Source organism: Chiloscyllium plagiosum, unplaced genomic scaffold (genome assembly GCF_037043375.1).
Source record: "Chiloscyllium plagiosum isolate Xiang-an unplaced genomic scaffold, Cpla_swu_hap1 HiC_scaffold_26, whole genome shotgun sequence".
Taxonomy (NCBI): Eukaryota; Metazoa; Chordata; class Chondrichthyes; order Orectolobiformes; family Hemiscylliidae; genus Chiloscyllium; species Chiloscyllium plagiosum.
Window position 1 is genome coordinate 22141741 of NW_028270164.1, and position 24269 is coordinate 22166009.

Consider the following 24269-nt stretch of genomic DNA (forward strand, 5'->3'; position numbering starts at 1 on the left):
TTGAAGTTCAATGTTAATATGTGTGCATTGTTCTTTACCTATGAAATATGTGTCTTACCTCTGACTCTTAGGTGAGGACAAACTGATTACAATTGATGTATCAAAAGTGCCTCAACCTTAATACTCATAAAATTTGGAAGCATAGTCTATCCATGGAAACGTTAGACTACAAATTGAGGCATTTTAGTTACTCAATGCCTAATTGCCTTTTGTTGTATGTTAGTATTCCTAAATGATAATTTTTTAAGCTGAAAAAAGCAGGAAAGGAAGGGAGCTTACACTGCTTAAAATATTGCATCTTCTCAGTATTTACCGAAACTTTATTATAATTTATGACTTGTAAATTTAGAAACAAAATCAGATTTCTCTTCCCTGCTACTTTGGCTTTCATTTTTAAGATTCAACCAGATCTGTTTTTGTTGAGTACTGGACTATAAAAGTCGGGAGATTTTGCTAAAACTGTAAAAGTCACTAGTTAAACCACACTCAGAATACTATTAACAAATTTGGTCCCTTGTTCAAAGGAAAGGAAGGCTGGCATTGAAGGCAATCCAGAGCAGGCTCCAGAGATTGATCCCTTTTATGGAGGTAATATCTTAAAAGAAGTTGAGTAAGTAGGGACTGTACTCCTTGGAGTTTAAGAATGAGATATGACCTTATTGAAGCACACAAAATTCTAAGGGGGTTTGACAAGGTGGAAAGAGGAATTGTTATCCCCTTCTGGGAGAGACCAGGACCAGAGGGCAACATCCCACTCAGTTAGGGAAAGAGATGAGAGGAATTTCAACTTTGAAGAAAGAGAATCTGTGGAATTCCTTAAAGCTGTAGAGGCTGGGTCATTGTGGGCATTCAAAGCTAAGATAGACACATTTCTCATCAATAGCAAAATCAAGGGTTAGGAGTCAAAGGCAGAAAAATGGAGTTGAGGATTATTAGATCAGCCATAAACGCATTCAGCCCCCCAATGGGCTGAATAGGTCACTTCTGTTTCCATGTCATATGTTGAAGTACTTAATTCGTTAATCCAGTGATTGGGACATGACATATTAAGGATGTTTAATACTGCGTATGTTTGAAATCAAAATATGTTATTTTGTTGAATGACTCAGATTTTATATCTCTAGACAAAGTTTATTGACTTTCTGCATTTCTGTCCGTATTTGTCTGAGGAAACAATTAAGTTTAAAATGTCAGCAAAGAATCTTTGACCTTCATTTCTGGAAGCAATGTGTAAGTGTAATGTATTGGATGCAGGTCAGAGAAGGTTTAGCAGACTGATACTTAAATGGTATGGGGAAAAATTGGACAGCCTAGGCTTTTATCAACTAGAGTTTACAACACTAAGTTTAATTGATTGAAACATATGATCTTGGGGGTTGGGCATGGAGATGATGCTTCCTCTTTATATGAGAATATAGAATTATTGAAAAATAAGGAGTCCTCCATTTAAAGCGTAAAGTGAATTTGTTTCTCATAGTGTCCTGGATCTTTAGGAACTCTCTGCCTGAAACAGCAATGGAAGCAGCTTTGGAAAGTTTTCAAGGTGGGGTGGATAGAATCTTGGTAATTGAGGCTGTGAAAGATTATTGTGGGTTGGCTTGTGGTTACAATCAAATCAGCTTTGAATTTATTAAGTGGCCTAACTCTCTTTCATTGTTCATATATAGTCATGAGGAAAGCTTTGAGAAATTCACACCACTTTTCTTAAGAGAGGAGAAGGCTGAAAGATTTGATTGAAGTTTTCAAATTCATGATTAGTCTAGAAGGAGAAATTTGGAGAAATTGTTCCTTCTCATGAACAGATTAAGAATGAAAGGGCAGATGTTAAAGTGATTTTCAAAAGAAGTAAACATGATATGAGAAGAATTTTATCATTGAGCAAATGGTTTGGGTCTGGAATGCACTGCCTGGAAGTGTGGTAGAAGCAGATTTAGTTGAAGAATTAGTTTTGTGCAGTTTTAAAGGAAGACGGCAAATGAGTTGCAGTAAGTCATCTTGCTCACTCAGAACTAGTGCAGACAAGATGGACTGAGTGGCCACATTCTGTACATAAAACTTCTGTAATTTTGTTAATAAAGATTGCTTTTGTACTTCTGTCTTATTGATTTATTCTGTGGCACAGTTAAAAGGAATCTTAGCAAATTTTTTGGACTGCTAATGGATGGAAAATCTAGCCCTAAATTCCAGAATTGGGGAAGCCTGTTCTTGGAAATAAGTGTAGATTTGCCTGTACACATATATTTAATGAAATTAAAAACTGAAAAGAAAATTCTGTTGGAGACCTTGGTATTATGCAATACTCTTTCTCTTTTTGCTCTATAGCAAAGATATGTGGTAACCCAGGCAAGATAGCAAATGGATATTACGAGGCACCAAATGCTACTTTTGGAAGTAAAGTTATTTTTCACTGTGACACAGGGTAAGCATTTTGTGTACCAAATCCTGAATGAGGCTGAAGTGACTTTAGTTTTTATATTGCTTAATAATGTCAGGTTGTCTTTCCTGTCTATTTTTCCAAAGATTTACAGTGATTCTTCAACTAACAACCTGATGGTACTCTTTGCCTAATTCAAATCAACATTGTATTTTCTAAAATCCTATGAGGAAATTATCTACAAATGTTGTCCCCATATAAATCTTCTGAAGGAGTCTATCAGAATTGGTAGTTGGTCTTTTGAATATTGCTGTTGGCACCTCAGGAAAAATATGCTCATGTGTGATGAGTGTATGAGCAGTAACCTGTAGACAATAATGATTTACAACTGAAACACATTGAAATAGAAGTAAAATGCTATAAGTACTTGGGTTAGATGGCACATGTGTTGAGGGAAATAATCTACATTTTATGAGCTTGGTCATCACACTGAGTGAATCTTGCTGGATTGCTTCCCCTGGTTTTGGAACTCGCTGCATCACAGCTAATTGTGAGATTGTCTACATGGGGACTAATAGAAGCTGCTTGGAAACTGAGCTGAGAGAACAACTGGGGTAAACAGAAGAGCAAAACAAACTAGGAGAAACAGGGAGAATTTGTTTCAGTCTGTGATATGAGCAGATTTTATAATGTGTTTTTTTTCCCAGGAGTCAAGTAGTCTCACCTCTGTGAGACAACTCTTTCATTTTGTTTTTTTAAATAATTTTTTAGTTTGGAGCTGTCAACTGAGAGCTGAAAAGTGACCTTCAGACTGTGAGCACCAGCTTATGTTTAAAAAAAGCGAACAAGTTGTTATTTATTTTTGAGGCCAGGCTTGAGAGTTGCAGGTTGGTTCTTGACCAAAGAACTCTGTAAACTCTTTGCTCTGGGGAGGCAGTACGTTTAACCAGATGGCAGATGTTTTGCCATTAATGAGATCAATACCTGGAAATTAGTTAGAGCAAGTTTGGGATAGAACGTGAAGATCAGATGGAAGGAGGACCCCAAGCTTTTTGAACTGTGGATTTCTGAGAGTAGGAGCTTTGTCTGTTGATGCAATAGTTTGAAGATTTGAAAGCTCACTGCCTAACTTCCCATTATCATCTATTGAAAGTTCAGAAAATAGAAACTAAATTAAAAACATTATTGAATCATCCTCAGAATGCACTGGAAAAGGTGACATCAATCAACATCTTCAGAAAATCAATCAAGAAACAATTCCATATCCCTGTGAAGCAACACATCATGAAAACTGCTAAAGTGATCTGGCCAACTTTGTTATTTTTCCTTTTGTTTATTTTATCTCTTAATTCTGTTTTCTGGCTATGTTTTGTGTGATTGGAACTGTAAAAGGTTATTGTGTTTAAATCATAAACACTAATTAAATTATTTTATTGTTTAACTTTGCAAAAGTTTCTGTATTGTTAATAAATTGTCAAGTCTTTTGTTTAAGCTATAAACCTGGTTTCTAGTGTCAATCATTCAGCGTCTGGTGTTGGCTATTCAAAATGTCTGCTTGGGAACCACTGGGCTCACTTGTAAGAATATTGAGTATTTTATGAGGGTGTTGAGTATTTTAATTTTACCATATTGCGAATACAGAATTAGGAAGGTTGAACTGGTTTGGTATATCATAACAAAAAATGGTACATCCTTTTGACCGAAGGATAGAATCTGATGACTTCTTACTGTTCACTGATTTTCCTGTTTCTCAAATTGAATTGCTGACAGCTGCAGTCTAATGGAAAATGTTCAGTTCTGATTCTAATCTACCTCTCTGAGTCTTCAGAAAGTGATCACAGACCACTTCCTCAGATTTTACAAGGTATTTAGACATGGTACTTGGAATTCTGTCAGGTTTTATGAACTTCTACTGAGAAAAAGAGAACAACTTGCACCTTCTGGGCTGTCTTCCTTACTGATTATTTAGGTGTGTAAAACAAAAGTCCAAATACAGTTTGCAAGATACCTATTAACATTGAAACCTCTGTAATTTTTTTTTAAAACCAGGTTCCAGTAATTAAGGACCTCTTAACTCATTGAAAGCTTTGCTTGCATTTTCTCACAAACAGACCTGATATTTGAAAATAGCAGGTGACTTGCAGCATATATTAAGTTGTTGTCTACATTACTTTTAAAATCTAGATGATAATTTATTTTCAGGCCAGGAAAAAAGGCAAACTGTTCCATGTTTTCTGAATTTTCCACACAGCCCTTAAATAAGTCATTGTTGCAAGCTCAATCATATCTGCATTTGTTTTTCTACAATAATTTGTTTTTCTTTTTCTTAGATATAAGATGGTGGGTCGAAGTTTTCGAGTTTGTAAAGCTGATGGTTGGGATGGCCAAATCCCAGCATGTGAAGGTAAGTTATGATCTATATTCTTTGGGTAGCTGATTTGTATTTCAATGAGCAATTTGGGTTTCTAACTTTGGCCTATTGAGGGATGCTGCATGCGATCAGTTTAGACTTTTGTGTCTTGCATGACCAAACACAGACCATATCCTTTTCTAAAAAAAAATGTCCTTCTTAAAAGGACTTGCGGGGGCACGAAAGAGTTATTCCAGCAATGAATTATTTCAGCCCTAGGATTCTTAAACCAAGTCTTTGTCCATTTCTGTGGCACATTGGTTTGTTTGGCATTAGCGAGTGCTTATGATGAAGATGATGGAGACACTTTTCTAATATAATAAAGATTGGACATCCACAAACCTACAACCTTATGCATTATTATACTTAAGGTCCAAAGATGTTAATTCCCCATATTTTGAATAGTTATGCAATTCAATTTTTGAATGTCGTAGATTGGTTAAAGTACAGAATAGAACAGAATATCCTTTATTGTCAAGTGTACTTAATTACAGGAGTACAGTGAAAAGTTTACAATGGCACCACCTTAGGTACAAAGTACCTAGGTACAGATCTTAGATATAAAATACTGAAACAAAGGGGAAAAAAGGAAAATGTTACATTATCTTACAGTTATTCATAGTATAAGTTATAAAAAATGAGAAGTAAAGTTAAAGATAAGCATTACAGTCTTTGATGGAGACCATGAAACCTATTGTATCTTGGCCAACTTTGTGAAAAGGCAAATCAGCTTAAGCCAATTCCCTTTTGAACGTCGTGATTCAATCTGTCTTTACTACTGTCTGAGTCTATGTATTCCAAATTCTAATCATTTGCTGCTTTTAAAGGAGAACACTTTTCCTCACGTCACTTATAGTTCTTTTGCCTGAAAATAATGCCGGTGTTTCTTGACCTTTCTACCAATGGGAATGATTTCAGCCCAAACCATTCATAATTTTAAGCCTCGAGAGTGTGGTGCTGGAAAAGCACAGCATCTGAGGAGCAAGAGAATCAGCGTTTTGGGTATAAGCCCTTTATCAGGAATTCCTAATAAAGGGCTAATACCCAAAACATCAATTCTCCTACCCCTCGGATGGTGCCTGACCTGCTGTGCTTTTCCATTCTCGACTCTGATCTCCAGCATCTTCAGTCCTCACTTCCTCCATGATTTTAAGCCTACCATGTATCATGAGAATAGTCACTGGACTCCGTGTTAACTCTGCCAGAACCCCTTGATATTTCCAGCACTTTTTGATTCAGATTTTTGTGAATATTTTACTTTTCTTTCATTGTATCTTTGGTAATGCTGAAACATTTAGATTATTGGTGTTATGTTCCAGGGTTTCACAAGTAACTCAACAAGAAGATCCATTATTTTTATGTTTAGCAGGGTTCATATCTGAAAAAGGGTAATCAACTTCAAACATTTATTTTGTTCCTCTCTACAGATGCTGCATGATCTGCTAACTATGTCAAGCATTTTCTGTTTTTATTTCAGACTTTCAACATCTACAATCCTTTATTTTTATAAAAGGAACCTCTAACGGGGAAGATTTCTTTGGTAGCTCTTTAAAACAATATAGAAGGATAACTGAACTCAGATTCCGTGATTCACATTATCAGGAATTTAAATGAGATATATTGGATCAGAATTCTGGAACTCCATCATTAATGGCATTGTAGATCATGAGCTTTTCTTTTGTTTTTCCTCTTAAAATTGCTCAGTGATCCAGCAAATGATCATAATACATGTGTTGGATATATTCAGGCGCAGCAATGCCCAAGGAATAGTTGGGTTAATTCATTTTTACAGCATATTAAAAAAGAAATTGTTCCTCAATCTTGTTGACTGCAAATCTCCTGCATTAAAACTTTTAATTGTACATGCAGCATAATTTATAGGGATAGCTAAAATCTGCTCTTTAGAATAGTGTGCTGCAATTTTATCTGCCTGGTTTGATATGAGGTGGTGGGGGAGGAATGCTGCTGTAAGCTGCCATTTGTATGCAATGCCATTTGAAGTTAGTTTTCAGAGATATTTACTGTACTTGGATTTGCATATGTTCTGTACTGTACATACTGTACTGACTAACATTTGACTCAATGTTAGTCAAGGTTGAGCTCCATTTTTTATAATCAGTGTTTTAATTTTACTTCTGGTATCTCTGATTTGGCTTGTTTTTTTGGCAGTCTGTCATGTCTGAACTGAAAAATAATTAATTCTGGAAAGTATAGTTTTCATTTGACTGTTTAGCCAGATCATTAAGTATGCTCCATTCTCCCTTACCCAAGCCATCACATGCGATGACCTTCCACCTATCAGTAATGGGAAAACTCCATCACTACCTCATGGAGATCACTGGCAATATGGAATGGTTGCAGCATATTCTTGTAACAATGGCAATTCGTTGATTGGTGCAGAGAAACTTATTTGTACAGAGTCTGGAAAGTGGGACAATGACCCACCTACTTGCAAAGGTACAGAACTTTGTTATCTTTAAACTTGCAACTTAACTTGCACGTGTATAGTTATAGGGTAGTGTTTACATAAATGTTGCTATTTACTCCTTTGCTAAAAATCATTTAATAGACATGATGAAGAAATTGTTCATCATATGTTAGAACCCTTGCTCGTTTTTTATTATCATTTTTGATAGAAGCTATATTAGATTAGATTAGATCAGTTACTGTGTGGAAACAGGCCCTTCGGCCCATCAAGTCCACACCGACCCTCAGAAGAGCAACCCACTCAGACCCATTTCTCTACACCTAACACTACAGGCAATTTAGCATGGCCAATTCACCTAACCTGCACATTTTCTGACTGTGGGAGGAAACCGGAGCACCCGGAGGAAACCCACGCAGGCACAGGGAGAATGTGCACACTCCACACAGACAGTTGTCTGAGGCGGGAATTGAACCCGGGTCTCTGACACTGTGAGGGAGCAGTGCTCTATGCTGAGAGTTAAAAGAAACCTTCAGACTGTGAGCAACAGATTGTTTTTCTAAAAGAAAGAAAACAAACAAACCGATATTTGTTCATAGGACCTGACATGGAAATTAATTGCAGGTTGATTCTTGGTCAAAGAATACTGGAGACATTTTGGTTCCTTAGGTGCATAAGTCTCAAGTGTTGTCGAGTGTTCGGATGTTCGCAGCATCCATCAAAGAGAGGCCTGTGTCAATCAGTCTTATTGAGAGTATGTTGAGAAAAACAGAAAGAGGAACCAAAGTTTGAATTCTGCTTTTTGTCAGGAGTATGGCTGCCAAATCTACAGGATGGAGGTTTGATTGTTCCCTGATGATCCTCCCAGAGTCAGTTGTTGATGGTTTGGAGAATAGAATGTTAGTTATAAGAAGTATATAAATATTTCAAGCTACTTGCATTGACTGATATCTTGAAAAATCAAACAAGGTAAAATCCCATGTGCCTGTGATATTCAAATCATTGAATTATCCAGTTATATATCTTTTATTTCTCTTTTAATTTATCCCTTCATTGAGTGTGTGTGTCTGTCTTTGTGAGTGGGGACTAGACTCAGAGAAGATATTTAAATCATAGATATCAATTAGATTATCTTATTGTTTGACGTTGCTCAGCTCAAGCTCCTATTTTTAAAACAAATAATTATTTTGTTTAAGCTATAAATTTGGTGTCTGGTGTAGATTATTCAAAAAAGTCAGATTAAGAACCATTGGGGGCATTTTCAGAGTCATTGATTGCTTTAATTGCATTGTGATACAGATGCAGGGATAAGGAGGCTGATTTGATTTGTCTGTCTGTATCCATATTGTAACGCATATATGTCTGAAATGTTAATGCTATTCAAAAGTAAGTATTTTCAAGTATTCTTCTCATAAGTGACACCTTGCACGTTACTTTTTATTGTGTCAGTCCTTTTTGAAAACAATATTTTGTGCTGTGCAGGCCAGCAATCTCTTAGTAACTCTCATTTCCAAGTGTTACTAGGTGATTCCATTAAATTCTGCCGAGCAGAATAGAGGCATAAGTCATTGCAAAAATTTAATAGGTCTTTTAGGACTGTTCAGGGGTCAATGAAGAGGCATTCAAAGGTATTGACAATGCGGTAGATTCTTTGAAAAGGGGAGAGAGAGAGGAAATAAAGAGAGAGAGAGAGATGTGGTTGCCGTGTTAGGTAGTGCTGCTTTTAGCTGTATCGTGGAGAAAGAAGCTGAACTGCTCAAGTTGTAAAACTTTTATTGAGAAGTTCAGAGCCATTGAATATTTCCTTGCTGATTGACCTCCCAAATATGTTTTAGGAGCTGTTAGACAACTAAGTTTTGGGGTCATCTGTAGACAAGTGTTGGAACCTATCAGGGCTCCGAAAAAACTGTCCGGAATGATTAGTTGAGATTGGGGTATAAAAGGTTTATCACAGGTAATTACTTAACCAGCTAAGCAAAGTTAAAATTGAAGGAAAAGCACTAAGGTATTTCTAGATTGTTGAAAAACTGGAGTTATACGTATAAGTTCGATAGTGTAGTTTTTGGAGACTAAGGGAGCATAAACCCAGGAAAGGAGAGCAATACTTCAGATCAGTTGTCATCGATTCAGTCCAATTCCTGAGAAGGAATTTCACAGTCAGATGAATAAAAATGAAGAATTTAATCTCTTGTGAAATTGAATGAGATTTGATGAACAGCTGGGGGGAGTTGCTCAGAATTTCATGGGATCTGACTTGATTGCATTTGCTGCTGTGGGGTGTTCAATCACATCTGTTGCCCATATTAACCACATGTTAATTCTGGGTGTTAGAATATAAATGGTAAATGTATTGTAAATTGTATTACTGTTCTGACATTGCATATTAATGTTTATTGTTTTGTTCAAAATCATGGACTCTTGCAATCTGTTATCTTAACAAGTACCCCTTTGTCAAGTAAACAAAATGGTTATTGATTTCAGCCAGATTGACGCTTTAATTTGGTGATCTGGTCCAGGATTATAAAAGTTTCCAATCTGAATCTATTCTGCATGTCACATATAGCCATTTTGCTATCACCAGTTAGGTTGGATGACTTCTATATTTTTCAACAACTTGATTTTATAAGTATGTTGATATGTTATACTTTACCTTGTTGCCAAATCAGAATATGACAGTAATGCATGGGAAAGCTGGAGGTTGGGATAATACTCTCTTTTTCTAAATCAGCCATACTCATTTTAAATAAGTGGAAGCTTGTAAACTGTTAATGAGGCTTATATTTTAAATTCAATTGTTCACCTTCCAAGTGCAGACAAAATGCCATTATCTGAATAGATTGTGAAAATATTGCCCATTTTAAGGCATGATGTTCTGCAGAATCATATAATGAAACAGTGAGGTAAAATGACAATAATATTTTTGCTTGGACATCTTTTAATTTATTATACAAGGCTGGAGCAGCTAAATATGCTGCTGAAACAATTTTGTTCTCACAACTATGAACCCTTGTCAACTTGTTAGAATAGAAAATCTTGACCTTTAATTTTTTTTAAACTTTATCAAGATTGATATAATTCACAATACTGCCATTTATTAAGTAGTGTAATATTAGCTCAGTTGGATTATAGTAAAATTAATATAAGAATTTTGGCAGTGGAGTTAAAGTAGTATTTTATAACTTGAATGAATGAATATCTGTTCAATTTAGATTTAGCCTAGAATGGTTATTTTATAGAATACTAGTTTGATCTGTGAAAGGTTAATTTGTATTCAAAGACAGTAAAAATGGCACAATTGGACAAATCTAACCTAGACAAGCTCAATCTGTTAACCTACATAAACCATAGTTAAGATTATTTCAAGACATCTAAGAAAAAATTGCTATTCTAAATGAAAAGAGATTCTTAAATTTTAGTGTACTCAAAAAAGAATTCGGAATTTGTAAAAGGCACTCATTATATATTGATTGGTATTTAACAACAGGGCTTAAAAAGCACGGTGTTTTAAAATCTTATGTCTACACATCTCTTTTATAGCATAGATATTGTACTCAGTGATGATAAAGGTAATATTACTGGTAGTATCATAAGCTCAGTCAGTTATCTAGTACATCTTGATGCATTGTTTTTTGTAGTTGTTGAATGTCAACGTCCTGAACTGCCTGCCAATGGCAAAATAAAAGAAGGATTTGGACCCAAATATAGATATCGAGAGACCATCAGTTATATCTGTAATGAAGGCTTTGAGATGGTTGGCGACCATGTGATTGAATGTAAAGAGAACAATACATTTATACCAGCACCACCTATCTGCAAACGTAAGTAACGATTCCTTCAGATAAATCCTGCATTTTTGGTCCTCTTCACTCTTGTGAAGGTTTTAAATAAATGAAATCAAAAGATGTGGTTAGTAGGGTGAACATTGCTTCAAGTCTGGGAAAGTATGTAATGTGTATTTTTTCTGTTTTGGACTTCCACTGATGTGGATATTTTAAATAAATGAAATTTTGTGCCTTGATGTTCTTTTAAAATACTGCAAGATTGGTTTTCAAAAAATGCCTAGCTGTTAAAAATACAGAAGCCAGAACACCTTGCTAAGGTTTTAATTATCTCGGAGTGAAAAGGGTTCAAAGTATAAAGCCTTTTGTCTTCTATAAAAAGGTATTGTCCTGTCTTCATGTAAGAGAATTAGTGCTGTTGATTGTTTGCTCCAGAAGGCGTTGTTCTGCGGCAGTGTGTGATGGTGCAGGTCTCCCATGTTCACAGTAAACCTATTTTTTCATCACATGAGTCAAATCTGCCAGCTATCACCAATAAAATTCACCAGTTGGTAAATAAGTGGAGGCATTTGAGCAGTAATCCTGCCCAATATGATCCATGATTAACATAAGACCACCAAAATAGCGAGACAAAAAAATATTAAAGTGCATTTAATTCATCATTAACTGTTCTGGTAGGCTTATTATATAATAATAATTGAGGTGTTGACTAATTATTGAGTCATAGAGATGTACAGCATGGAATCAGACCCTTCGGTCCAACCCGTCCATGCCGAACAGATATCCCAACCCAATCTAGTCCCTCCTGCCAGCAGCCGGCCCATATACCTCCAAACCCTTCCTATTCATGTACCCATCCAAATACCTCTTAAATGTTGCAATTGTACCAGCCTCCACCACTTCCTATGGCAGCTCATTCCATACCCGTACCACCCTCTGTCTCTTTTATATGTTTCCCCTCTCACCCTAAACCTATGCCCTCTAGTTCTGGACTCCCTGACCCCAGGGAAAAGACTTTGCCTATTTACCCTATCTGTGCCCCTCATAATTTTGCCTCCAACACTCCAGGGAAAACAGCCCGAGCCTGTTCAGCCTCTCCTTATAGCTCAAATCCTTCTACCCTGGCAACATCCTTTCTGAATCCTTTCTGAACCCTTTCATGTTTCACAGCATCTTTCCAATAGGAAAGAGACGAGAATTGCACGCAATATTCCAATAGTGGCCTAACCAATGTCCTGTACAGCCGCAACATGACCTCCTAACTCCTGTACTCAATACTCTGACCAATAAAAGAAAGCAAACCAAATGCCTTCTTGACTATTCTATCTCCACTTTCAAGTGCGACTCCACTTTCAAGGAGCTATGAACCTGCACTCCGAGGTCTCTTTGTTCAGCAACACTCCCTAGGACCTTACCATTAAGTGTATAAGTCCTGCTAAGATTTGCTTTCCCAAAATGCAGCACTTTGCATTTATTTGAATTAAACTCCATCTGCCACTTCCCATTGGCCCATCTGGTCAAGATCCTGTTGTAAACTGAAGTAACCCTCTTCGCTGTCCACAACACCTCCAATTTTGGTGTCATCTGCAAACAAATAGCAATAGGAATAATATGATGAATACTCGGCTGGTGAAGGGTTTTGAGAACTATTGGTCAAAATGTACTCTTTTGCTTCCAAGCAGACTTCCATGCCACATTTGAAGTAACTCATTGAATCCCAAAAAGATATTTTCGAAAAGGAGTTCATTAACTGGCATTTGAATTTATCGATGCCAACTGCTTAAGAAGTAGACTAGAGAATTCCTCACAGGAAAAGAGAATACCATAACAAACACTAGAAATGATAATCATGTAATCAACCTTGTCACTGTATGTTGCTTGGCCTTTAACAATACCTTAACAAGGTGTTTAATGTATTGATCTTCTAATTTCCATGATTCAGTGGTATTCCATTGGACAGGAGCTGTACACAATTGTATAGCAGGTTAATTTTCTTGAAGGATTCATAAAGGGCATTCTCTAATTGCTCAAGAGGCAAAGACTGATGGAAGCTAGGCCAGTTGTGTGCTCTTCTTGCAGCATGTGGGAGGTAAGGGTCACCACTGGTGTCCCTGCTGACTTAATCTGCGAGATGTATACCCAGCTCCAGCTTCTCACAGACCATGTTGGGGAATGGAGCTAGATGAACTTCGGATCATTCAGGAGGAAGAGGGGGTGATAGAGAGGAGTTATAAGCGGCTAGTCACACCTAAGTTACAGGATAAAGGTAGCTGGGTGACCATCAGGAGAGGGAAAGAGAATAGGCAGCCAGTGCAGGGACCCACTGTGGCAGTTCCCCTCAATAATAAGTATACCATTTTGGATACTGTTGGGGTGACGACCTACCAGAGGAAAGCCACAGTTGCCAGGTTTCTGGCACTGAGCCTGGCTTTGTGGCTCAGAAGGGAAGGGAGGAGAATAGGAGAGCGACAGTGATAGGAGATTCAATCGGGAGAGGTACAGACAGGAGATTCTGTGGTCACGAGCGAGACTTCCGGTTGATATGTTGCTTTCCAGGTGTCGGAGTCAGGGATGCTTCAGATTGAATCAACAAGGATTCTTAAGGTGCAGGGAGAGCAGCCAGAAGCCATGGTACACGTCAATACCAATGACATAGGGAAGGAAAGGGAGGAGGAGCTAAAAAGAGAATTTAGGGAGTTAGGTTGGAAGCTAGAAATTAGTGGGCATAGAGTAGTAATCTCAGGATTATCAGTGCTAGTGAGGCTAGTAATAGAGAGTGAGTGCAGATGAATATTTGGCTGCCAGCTGGTATAGGAGGGACGGCTTCAGATATGTGGATCATTACCTTCTGGGGAAGGTGGGACCTGTACAAAAAGGACGGGTTGTACTTGAACTGGAGGGGCACCAGTATCCTGGGCAGGAAGTTTGCTAGAGATCTTTGGGAGGGTTTAAACTACAGTGACATGGGGTACAAATCAGATGACGGGCAGGAATGGACTGGACTGGCAGCTTAATGTTCCAGGATACAAATGATATAGGAAGGATAGAAAGAGGGGCAAGACAGGAGGGCGAGTGACATTTTTGATAAGGGATAGTATTACTGCTTAGGGAGGATATTCTGGGAATACATCCAGGGAAGTTATTTGGGTAGAATTAAGAAACAAGAAAGGAATGATCACCTTATTGGGATTGTAGTACAGACGCCCTAATAGTCAGCGGGAAATTGAAAAACAAATTTGCAAGGAGATTTCAGTTATCTGTATGAATTATGGTGATTATGGTGGGGGATTTTAACTTTCCAAACCATAGACTGGGATTACCATAGTGTCAAGGATTTAGACGGAGAGGAATTTAAGTGTGTATAAGAAAATTTTCTGATTTTGTGTGTCGATGCACTGACTAGAGAAGGTGCAAAACTTGATCTACACTTGGGAAATAAGGCAGGGCAGATGACTGAGGTGTCAGTGGGAGAGCATTTTGGGGGCAGCAACCATAATTCTATTAGTTTTAAAATAGCAATGGAAAGGATAGACCAGATCTAAGAACTTTCAAAAGCTGATTGGGGGCAGCTATTCACAGGTAAAGGCATGGCTGGAAAATGGGAAGCCTTCAGAAATGAGATAACGAGAGTCCATAAAGTGCTTTGAAAGGCTGGTCATGGCATTAATCAACTCCAGCCTCCCCATTACTCTTGACCCACTCCAAATTGCCTATCAGACCAACAGATCCACATCAGATGCCATATCATTTGCCCTTCACTCCTCCCTAGAACATCTTGACACCAAGAACAGCTATGTAAGAATCCTACTCATTGATTACAGTTCAGCATTATTATCCCCTTTAGACTGATTACTAAACTTAGTGATCTCGGACTAAGCCCCACTCTTTGCAACTGAATCCTCAGTTTCCTGACCCACAGGCCACAATCAGTGAAGACTGGGGACAATATTTCATCCTCACTAACACTCAACACTGGAACCCCCCCCCAGGGGTGCATATTCAGTCCCCTACTGTACTTACTGTATACCCATGACTGTTTGGCCAAATACCAGACTAATGCTATTTACAAGTTCACTGGTGACACCACCATAGTCAGTTGAATCTCAGATGGCGATGAAACAGATTACAGAGGGGAGGTGGAAGATCTGTAAAAATTGTGCACTGAGAACAACCTAGCTCTGAATACCGGCAAAACAAAGGAACTCATTATTGACTTTCGTCGGGATGTTACTCAAGCCCCCCGACACATTAACAGCGCAGAGCCAGAACGAGTGGAGAGTGTCAAGCTCCTGGGAGTGGTCATCCACAATAAGTTTTCTTGGACTCTTCATGTGGACGCACTGGTTACAAAGGCCCAACAATATCTCCTCTTCCTCAGGCAGCTGAGGAAATTTGGCATGGCGGTGAATACCCTTGCCAACTTTTATAGGTGTGCCATTGAGAGCATTCTGTCTGGATGTATCACTACCTGGTGTGATGGCAGTACCATTCAAGATCAGAGGTGGTTACAGAGAATGGCGAACTCGGCCCGGACAATAACAAAGGCCAACGTCCCATCTGTAGAATCCATCTACCAGACCCGCTGTCAAAGAAAGGCCTCCAGCATTCTCAAAGATCCATCCCACCCTGGCAATGTTTTTCTACAACCTCTACCATCAGGGAGAAGGTACAGAAGCCTGAATACATGCACCAACCGGTTTTGTAATAGTTTCTGCCCTACTGTTGTTAAAATACTGAATGGACTCACAAACTCTTAACATTCGCCTGTACCTGTGTTTTTGTTTTTGCCGCTGTTTACCTATTATTTACTTACCTATGTTACTTAACTATGTGATCTGCCTGTATTGCTCGCAAGACAAAGCTTTTCACTGTGCCTCGATATACGTGACAATAAATTCAATTCACTTCAGTTCAGACAATATATTTCAGTTCAGACAATATAGGGTGAAAGGAAAGGCTGATAGGTGTAGGGAGTGCTGGATGACTAGAGAAATTGAGGTTTCGGTTAAGAAAAAGAAGGAAGCATATGTCAGGTATAGACAGCAGAGATCGAGTGAATCCTTAGAAGAGTATAAAGGCAGTGGGAGTATACTTAAGAGGGAAATCAGAATTGCACAAAGGGGACATGAGCTAGCTTTGGCATGTAGGATTAAAGAGAATCCACAGGGTTTTTGCAAATACATTAAAGACAAAAGGGAAACCAGGGAGAGAATAGGGCCCCTCAAAGGTGGCCTTTGTGTGGAGCTGCACAAGATGGGGGAGATACTAAACAAGTATTTTCTATCAGTGTTTACTGTGGAGAAGGACATGGAAGATATAGAATGTAGGGAAATAGATGGTGACATCTTAAAATACTCACATTACAGAGGAGGAGGTGCTGGATTTCTTGAAATGCATAAAAGTGGATAAATCCCCCAGCACTTGATCGGGTGTACCCTAGAGCTCTGTGGGAATCTAGGGAAGTGATAGCTAAGGTGCCGGAAGACTGAACGTTGGCTAACGTGGTGCCACTATTTAAGAAAAGTGGTAAGGAAAAGCCAGGGAACTATAGACCAGTGAACCTGACATTGGTGGTGGGCAAGTTGTTGGAGGGAATACTGAGGGACAGAATTTACATGTATTTGGAATGGCAAGGACTGATTAGAGATAGTCAACATGGTTTTGTGGGAAGTTGAAACTTTATTGCTGGAACAGCACAGCAGGTCAGGCAGCATCCAGGGAACAGGAGATTCGATGTTTCGGGCACAGGCCCTTCTTCAGGAATGAGGAATGGTTTTGTGGGAAATCATGTCTAATGAACTTAGTTGAGTTTTTTTTTTGAAGAAGTAACAAAGAGGATTGATGAGGGCCGAGTGATAGATGTAATCTATGTGGACTTCAACAAGGCATTTGATAAGGTTCCTCATGGAAGACTGGTTAGCTATATTAGATCTCATTGAATACAGAGAGGACTAGCCATTTGGATACAGAACTGGCTCAAAGGTAGAAGACAAGAGAGTGGTGGTGGAGGGTTGCATTTCAGCCTGGAGGCCTGTGACAAGAATTGGTGTTGGTTCCAACTGCTTTTCGTCATTTATATAAATGATTTCGATGTGAACATAGGAAATATAGTTAGTAAGTTTTCAGATAACACCAATATTGGAGGTGTAGTGGACAGCGAAGAAGATTACCTCAGAGTACAATGGGATCTTGATCAGATGGGCCAATGGGCTGAGGAGTTGGAAGATGGAGTTTAATTTAGATAAATGTGAGGTGCTGCATTTTGGAAAAGGAAATCTTAGCAGGACATATACATTTAATGGTAAGGTGTAGGGGAGTGTTGCTGAACAAAGAGGCCTGGAAGCGCAGGTTCATAGTTCCTTAAAAGTAGCGTCGTAGGTGGTTAGGATAGTGAAGAAGGCGTTTGGTTTACTTTCCTTTATTGAGCATTGAGTATAGGAATTGGAAAGTCATGTTGTGGCTGGACAGGACTTTGGCTAGGCCACATTTGGAATATTCAGTGCAGTTCTGATCTCTTTCCTATTGGAAGTATGTTGTGAAACTTGAAAGGATTCAGAAAGTTTTACAAGGGTGTTACCAGAGTTGGAGGGTTTGAGCTACAGGGAGAACCAGAATAGGCTGGGGCTGTTTTCCCTGGAGCATCGGAGGCTGAGGGGGTAACCTTATAGAAGTTTATGAAATCATGAGGGGCATGGATAAGATAAATAGGGAAGGTCTTTTCCCTGGGGTGGGGGAGTCCAGAACGAGAGGACATAGCTTTAGGGTCAGAGGAGCAAGAAAAAAGGGATCTAATGGTCAACGTTTTCATGCAGAGGGTGGTGCGTGTATGACATGAGCTGCCAGAGGAAGTGATGGAGGCTGGTATAATTACATTTAAAAGGCATCTGGATGGTATACGAATAGGAAGGGTTAAGACGGATATGGGCCAAGTGCTGGCAAATGGGACTAGATTAGGTTAGGATATCTGGTCGGCATGAACAAGTTGGACTAAAAGGTGTGTTTCCATGCTGTGAATCGCTATGACTCTATAAGTCCATGAGTAGGTAGTGAACAGCCAGATACAGCATGCAGAGAATCTGTGAAGAGGCATTGGCAGTTGATAGGGAAAAGGTGCAGTCAGTGTGATGGGTTGAAGTGTGCCTATTTTAATGCAAGAAGTATCAGGAATAAGTGTGACAAACTCAGAGCATGGATCAATACTTGGAACTATGATGTGGCCATTACGTATACTTGGATATCACGGGGGCAGAAATGGTTGTTGGATGTTCCAGTGTTTAGGTGTTTCAAAAGGAATAGTGGGTGGGGAGAGAGGTAAAGGAGGCGGAGGAGTGGCATTGCTAATCAGGGATGGTAGCATAGCTGCAGAAAGGGGGTCATCGAGGAGGGTTTGTCTCCAGTGTTAGTAAGGGTATATGTCAGAAAGAGGAAAGGAGCAGTCACTATTGAAAGTTTTCTACAGGGCCCCCAGTAGCAACAGAGACAGAGGAGCAGATTGGGAGGCAGAGTCTGGAAACGTGCAGAAGTGATTTGTTGTCAAAGGTGACTTTAACATCCCTAATATTGATTGGAACCTCCTTAGTCCAGATAGTTTGGATGGAGCAGTTTTTGTCAGGTGTGTCCAGTAAGAGTTCCTGATGCAGTATATGGATCGGCCAACTAAGAGGATGCCATATTGGATTTGGTGCTTGGCAACGAACCATGCCATGTGTCAGATTGCTCGATGGGAGAGCATTTTGCAGATAGTGATCACAACTCCCTGACCTTTACTACACTTATGGAGAGGGATAAGAGCAGATGCTATGGTAAAGTATTTAATTGGGGAATTACAATGCTATTAGGCAGGAACTGGGGTGCCTAAATTGGGAACACATGTTTTCAGGGAAATGCATGACAGAAATGTGGAGGTTGTTTAAGAAGCACTTGCTGATAGTGCTGGACAGGTTTATTCCACTGAGACGAGGAAGGGATGGTAAGTTGAAAGAACCTTGGTTGACGAGGGATGTGGAACATCTAATTAAGAGGAAGAGGGAATCATATTTAAGGTTGAGGAGGCAAGGATCAGACAGGGCTTTAAAGGTTTACAAGATATCCAGGAAGGAACTGAAGAATGGACTTCAGAGAGCTTCAGCAGATAGGATTAAGGAAAACCCTGCGGCATTCTGCACTTACATGAGGGACAAGAGGATGGCCAGAGTGAGGGTAGGGCCAATCAGGGATTGTGGAGGGAACTTATGCCTGCAGTTGGAGGAAGCAGCGGAGGTCCTTAATGAATACTTTGCTTCTGTATTCAGTACTGAGAGGGACCTTGACGTTTATGAAGACAATGTGAAATAGACTGATATGCTAGAACAGATTGATGTTAGAAAGGAGGAAGTGCTGAAAATTTTGAAAAATACGTGGATAGATAAATACCCTAGGCCAGACAGGTATACCCTATGTTACTACAGGAAGCGAGAGAAGGGAATGCTGCGCTTTTGGCGACAATATTTTTGTGCTCACTGTCCACTGGAGTAGTGCAAGATGATTGGAGGGTGGAAATGTTATTCCCTTGTTCAAAAAAGGGAATAGGGATAATCCTGGGAATTACAGACTAGTCAGTCTTACATCAGTGGTGGGCAAAGTATTGGAGAGAATTCTGAGAGACAGGATTTATGATTAATTGGAAATTAAAAGGAAAACCTTATTGAATTCTTTGAGGATGTGACAAAACATGTTAATGAAAGTAGAGCAGTGGATGTGCACATGGATTTTAGCAAGGCATTTGATAATGTTCCCCATGATAGGTTCATTCAGAAAATAAGGAGACATGGGATACAGAATTGGCTGACCTATAGAAGACAGAGGATGGTGGTAGATGGAAAGTGTTCAGCCTGGAGCTTGGTGATCAGTGGTGTTCCACAGGATGTGTTCTGGGACCTCTGCTCTTTGTGATTTTTATAAATGACTTGGATGAAGAAGTGGAATGGTGGGTTAGTAAATTTAGCAATGACATGAAGGTTGGTGGAGTTGTCGATAGTTTGGAGGACTGTTGTAGGTTGCAACGGGACATTGACAGGATATAGAACTGGGCTGATAAGTGGCAGATGGAGTTCAACCTGGAAAAATGTGAAGTGGTTCACTTTGGAAGATTGAATTTGAATACTAGGATTAAAGGCAAGATTATTGGCAGTGTGGAGAAACAGAGCGATGTTGGGGTCCATGTTCATAGATCCCTCAAGGTTGCCACCCAAGTTGATGAGATTGTTAAGAAGGCGTATGGTGTGTTGGTTTTCATTTGCAGGGGGATTGAGTTTAAGAGCCGTGAGGTTATGCTGCAGCTCTGTAGATCCCTGGTTAGTCCACACTTGGAATATTCTGTTCAGTTCTGGTTGCCTCATTATAGGAAATATGTGGAAGCTTTAGTGAGGGTGCAGAGGATATACCAGGATGCTGCCTGGACTGGACGGCATGTCTTATGAAGAAACATTTAGGAAGCTAGAGCTTTTCTCATTGAAATGAAGAAGAATGAGAAATGACTTGATAGAGGTGTACAAGATGTTGAGAGGCACAGATAGAATGCTGGAGACTTCTTCCCATGATGGGAATATCTATCACAAGGTAATTGGAGGAAGGTTTAGGAGAGATGTCAGAGGTAGGTTCTTTTCACAGAGAGTGGTTGGTGCATGGAATGCACTGTCAGCAGTGATAGTAGAGTCAGATACATTTAAGATACTCTTGGATAGGCACATGGAAGATAGTACAATGAAAGGTATGTAGGTTAGTCTGATCTTAAGAGTAGGGTAAAAGGCTGGCACAACATTGAGGGCGGAAGGGTCTGTACTGTGATGTACTGTTCTGTGTTGCAAAAAAACAATCTTAGTTACTGCCAAGGAAAAGTGTTTGAAAAGTTCTGTAGTCCTTTGTTCTCTATCAGAATTTTTAAAATCTCTTCTTTATCGGCTAATGGCCATCTATTTCAAAGAAAGCTACTCTGATGTGTTGCTGTCTCACTACTTCACATTAAGCACCATAATTAACATATGAATACTGGAATAGCTTAAGAAAAAGAAAAGAATTGAAGTGAATTAAATTTGCCTTGTATTATGGCCCACTAATATTTAAGGTATTGACTCATAGCATCTCGGAATTTTGGAAACTGTACATCAAAAGTCATCTTTCTTCTGGTATGTGCTACGTTTGCCACATCTTGTGTCTTGAATTATTCAAGAATCTTGAAAAATTGTTTTCTGTAAAAATAATGTAATTTGTGATAAAAACAGAATGCTTGAGAGGCTGAGCAGGTCTGGCAGTATCTGTGAAGAGAAAAAAATGTTAGAGTTTTGAACCTGAATTGACTCTTCTCAGATTACAGCTATATGGTTTATTCTGACTACCTCTGAAATGGCCTCCCGAGCCTATTCGATGTAATTGTACCAAAATGCCAGAATGTCGAAAACGAATGCAGCCCAAGAAATGTGGAGAAGGAATAAAATCCAAATGGACCACCTGGCATAAATGGACCACCTAACAATAAATCTAGCCTTGTCAATCCTGCAATGTCTTTCTTATTAAGTTATGGGGGTGAGTGCCAAAACTGGGGTAGCTGTCTCTCAGAATAGTCAAGCAACAATCATGCTGATGGAACTACATCTTATAGACAATATCGCAGACATCATCACTATTTCTGGGTATGTCCTGTTCCATTGGTAGGAGAGACACAACGGAGGGGGCAGCACAGTAGTGTACGGTCAAGAGGGAATTAAACTGGGAGTTCTCAGAACCTGAAAAAATGTCAAGATATCAAGCCAAACATGGCCAATAAAACCGGTTACCAAATGCAGCCTCCCTTGCTTGATGAAACAGTTCTCTTTCATGGTGAATACCACTGGGGGTGGAAAGGATGGAGAATGCATTATGGGATGGGAATTTCAACATTTGTCACTAAGACTGGTTCAGCAGCAACACTACTGATCAAGTTCGTAAAATCCTAAATGTCATAGCTGCTAGACGGTATCCACTGAAGGTTGTGAGTGCACTAAAAAGGTGGAAAAACATACTTAGCTTCACCTGCACTAGTCTACCTGTTACAGATGCATCTGTCCATGAGTGTCGACATGATTGACCGCCAAACACTCATTGTAGGAACTAGGTCCCTTCCCTGCATTGAGGAGACTTTCCATCATGTGTAGTACTACCATCATACAAAATAGGATAGATTTCACATCAATTAATTCAAAGCTCAGCATCTATGAGGTGCTGTGAGCTATTAACAGCAGCGGAACTGCACTCTAACTCAATCTGCAACCACAGAAAACAAAGAGATCCAACCTTGTCAGTGACAAGTGGATGTGGTTTGGACTTTCAGAAGAATTTTGATAAGATCTTTCACAAGAGATTGCCATATAAAATGCGATTGGGGTCATATGCTTTCCGAATGGCAGCCAGTGACCAGTGGAGTTACTGCAGGGCTCGTTTTTGGACCTCAACTATTTACAATAAATATTAATGACTTAAATGAAGGAGCTAAACTTACTATTTCTAAGGTTTCAGATGACACAGATCTCAATGGCAGAGAGAACTGTGAGGAGATACGAATTTGCTTCAGTGAAGTTCGACAAGTTGATTAAATGAGTAAATTCATGGCAGATGAAATGTGATGTGGATAAGTGTGCAGTTATTCACTTTGGTAGCAAAAGCAGAAAGGTAGATTATTATGTGCGTGGTGATAGCTTGTGGAAAAGGGGAACATGTATTGAGAATTGGGTGTCCTTGTACGCCAATCGCTGAAAGTAAGTATGCAGGTACAGTTACTGGTAAAGAAATGGTATGTTGGCTTTCATAGTGAGATTCAAGTACAGGAGCAGGGATGTCTTGCTGTAATTGTAGAGAGGCTTAATGAGACCACACCTGGAGTATTGTGTATGGTTTTGCTCTCCTTCGCTGACGATGGAGGAAGTGTGACTGAGGTTTTGCAGACTGATTCTGAGGATGATGGGACTAATGTATGAAGAGAGGTGGGATCAGTTCGGATTATATTCACTAGATTTTAGAAGAATAAGGGGGCATCTCCTAGAAGGCTATAAAATTCTCACAGCTCTAGAAGGATTTTCCTGAGACTGGGGCCTCGAGAAACAGGGTCACAATCTAAGGATGCAGGGTAGGCTATATAGAACTGAGATGAAGAAACATTTCTTCATCCAGTGTGTGGTAAACCTGTAGATTCTATGCCACAGAAAGCAATTGAGACCAAAACATTGAATGTTTTCAAGAAGAAGTTAGCTTTGTTTTAGCACTAAAGGGACCAAGGGTATGAGAAGAAAGTGGGATCAGGATATTGAGTTGGCTGATAAGCTACATTAATATTGAATTGTGGAGCAGACTTGAAGGGCTGAATGGCCTACTACAGCTATTTTCTATATTTCAGTTTTTATCACCCCATCAGTCTATTCTCCATTGTCAATAAAGTGATAGAAACTATCGTGTCATTAGGTAACGGTTGCTCAGCAATAACCTACTCACTGATGCTTAATTTGGGTTCTTCTAAACCTGCTCAGCTCCTGATCTCATTACAGTCTTGGTTCAAATATGGAACAAAGAACTTAAGAGGTGAGGTGGATGTCATACCTTTGACATCATAGTGTTATGAAGATGTAGGTGTGTACTGTACCTTTAAGATAGACTGGAAGCTGGCACGGACTTAAAGAGGCACAGAGTTTGCTGAAAGAAGTTAAGATGTAACATTTGACTGAAACCAATAGTGTAGCTGAGTTGCCATGGTACACAACAAATTCATATTTGGCCAATCAGTTTAAATTATGCCCCAATATTCCAAAATCCTGTCTAATTTGAATTTAGTGTTTTGATGACATTAAATCAATAAAATGATTCAATAGTTTGGAATATAAAACCAGACATTTTGAACAGTTAGAGGGAGAACTGCCATGAAAACCAACAAGTATAGACTGCTAGCCAAGTAGCTCTCTGAAAGATACCTGTTCATAAGAAAAGTTGTGCAGCAAAAGACTGAAGAAGAGCCAACCCAGAAAAACTCAGAGAAAAACCTACAGAGTGAAATCTACAAAGGAGAATCGACAAAACTGGCTGGTTTTGAAACTTATTTTCGGAAATGTTAATCAGGTTTTTTTATCAGACCTGTAGAGTGGGAGGTAAAGGTTTAAGAGAAAAGAGTTGTAGAAAGTGGCTTTAATGTTCTCTGTTGGACTTAAGGAATAAAATAGTTAATTTTTACTTTAAATAGTGAAATATGAGATGGTTCCTTGCCTCTCAAAATTTAACAGATTA

General features: G+C 39.1%; 1 protein-coding gene across 5 annotated transcripts in view; it reads left to right on the plus strand.

Moving 5' to 3' along the window:
* The window catches only part of LOC122563172 (C4b-binding protein-like), a 65789-nt gene that overhangs the window by 10653 nt on the left and 30867 nt on the right, over positions 1 to 24269 (plus strand). For all 5 annotated transcript variants that reach the window (XR_015750913.1, XM_043716680.2, XM_043716674.2 and 2 more), the window contains exons 3-6: positions 2323 to 2419; positions 4705 to 4778; positions 7056 to 7241; positions 10845 to 11027. Coding sequence is in view for 4 of the 5 variants with exons in the window: in XM_043716680.2 (XP_043572615.2) it covers positions 2323 to 2419; positions 4705 to 4778; positions 7056 to 7241; positions 10845 to 11027 (540 nt within the window). In the remaining variant the exon portion in view is untranslated. The remainder of the gene's footprint in view (positions 1 to 2322; positions 2420 to 4704; positions 4779 to 7055; positions 7242 to 10844; positions 11028 to 24269) is intronic.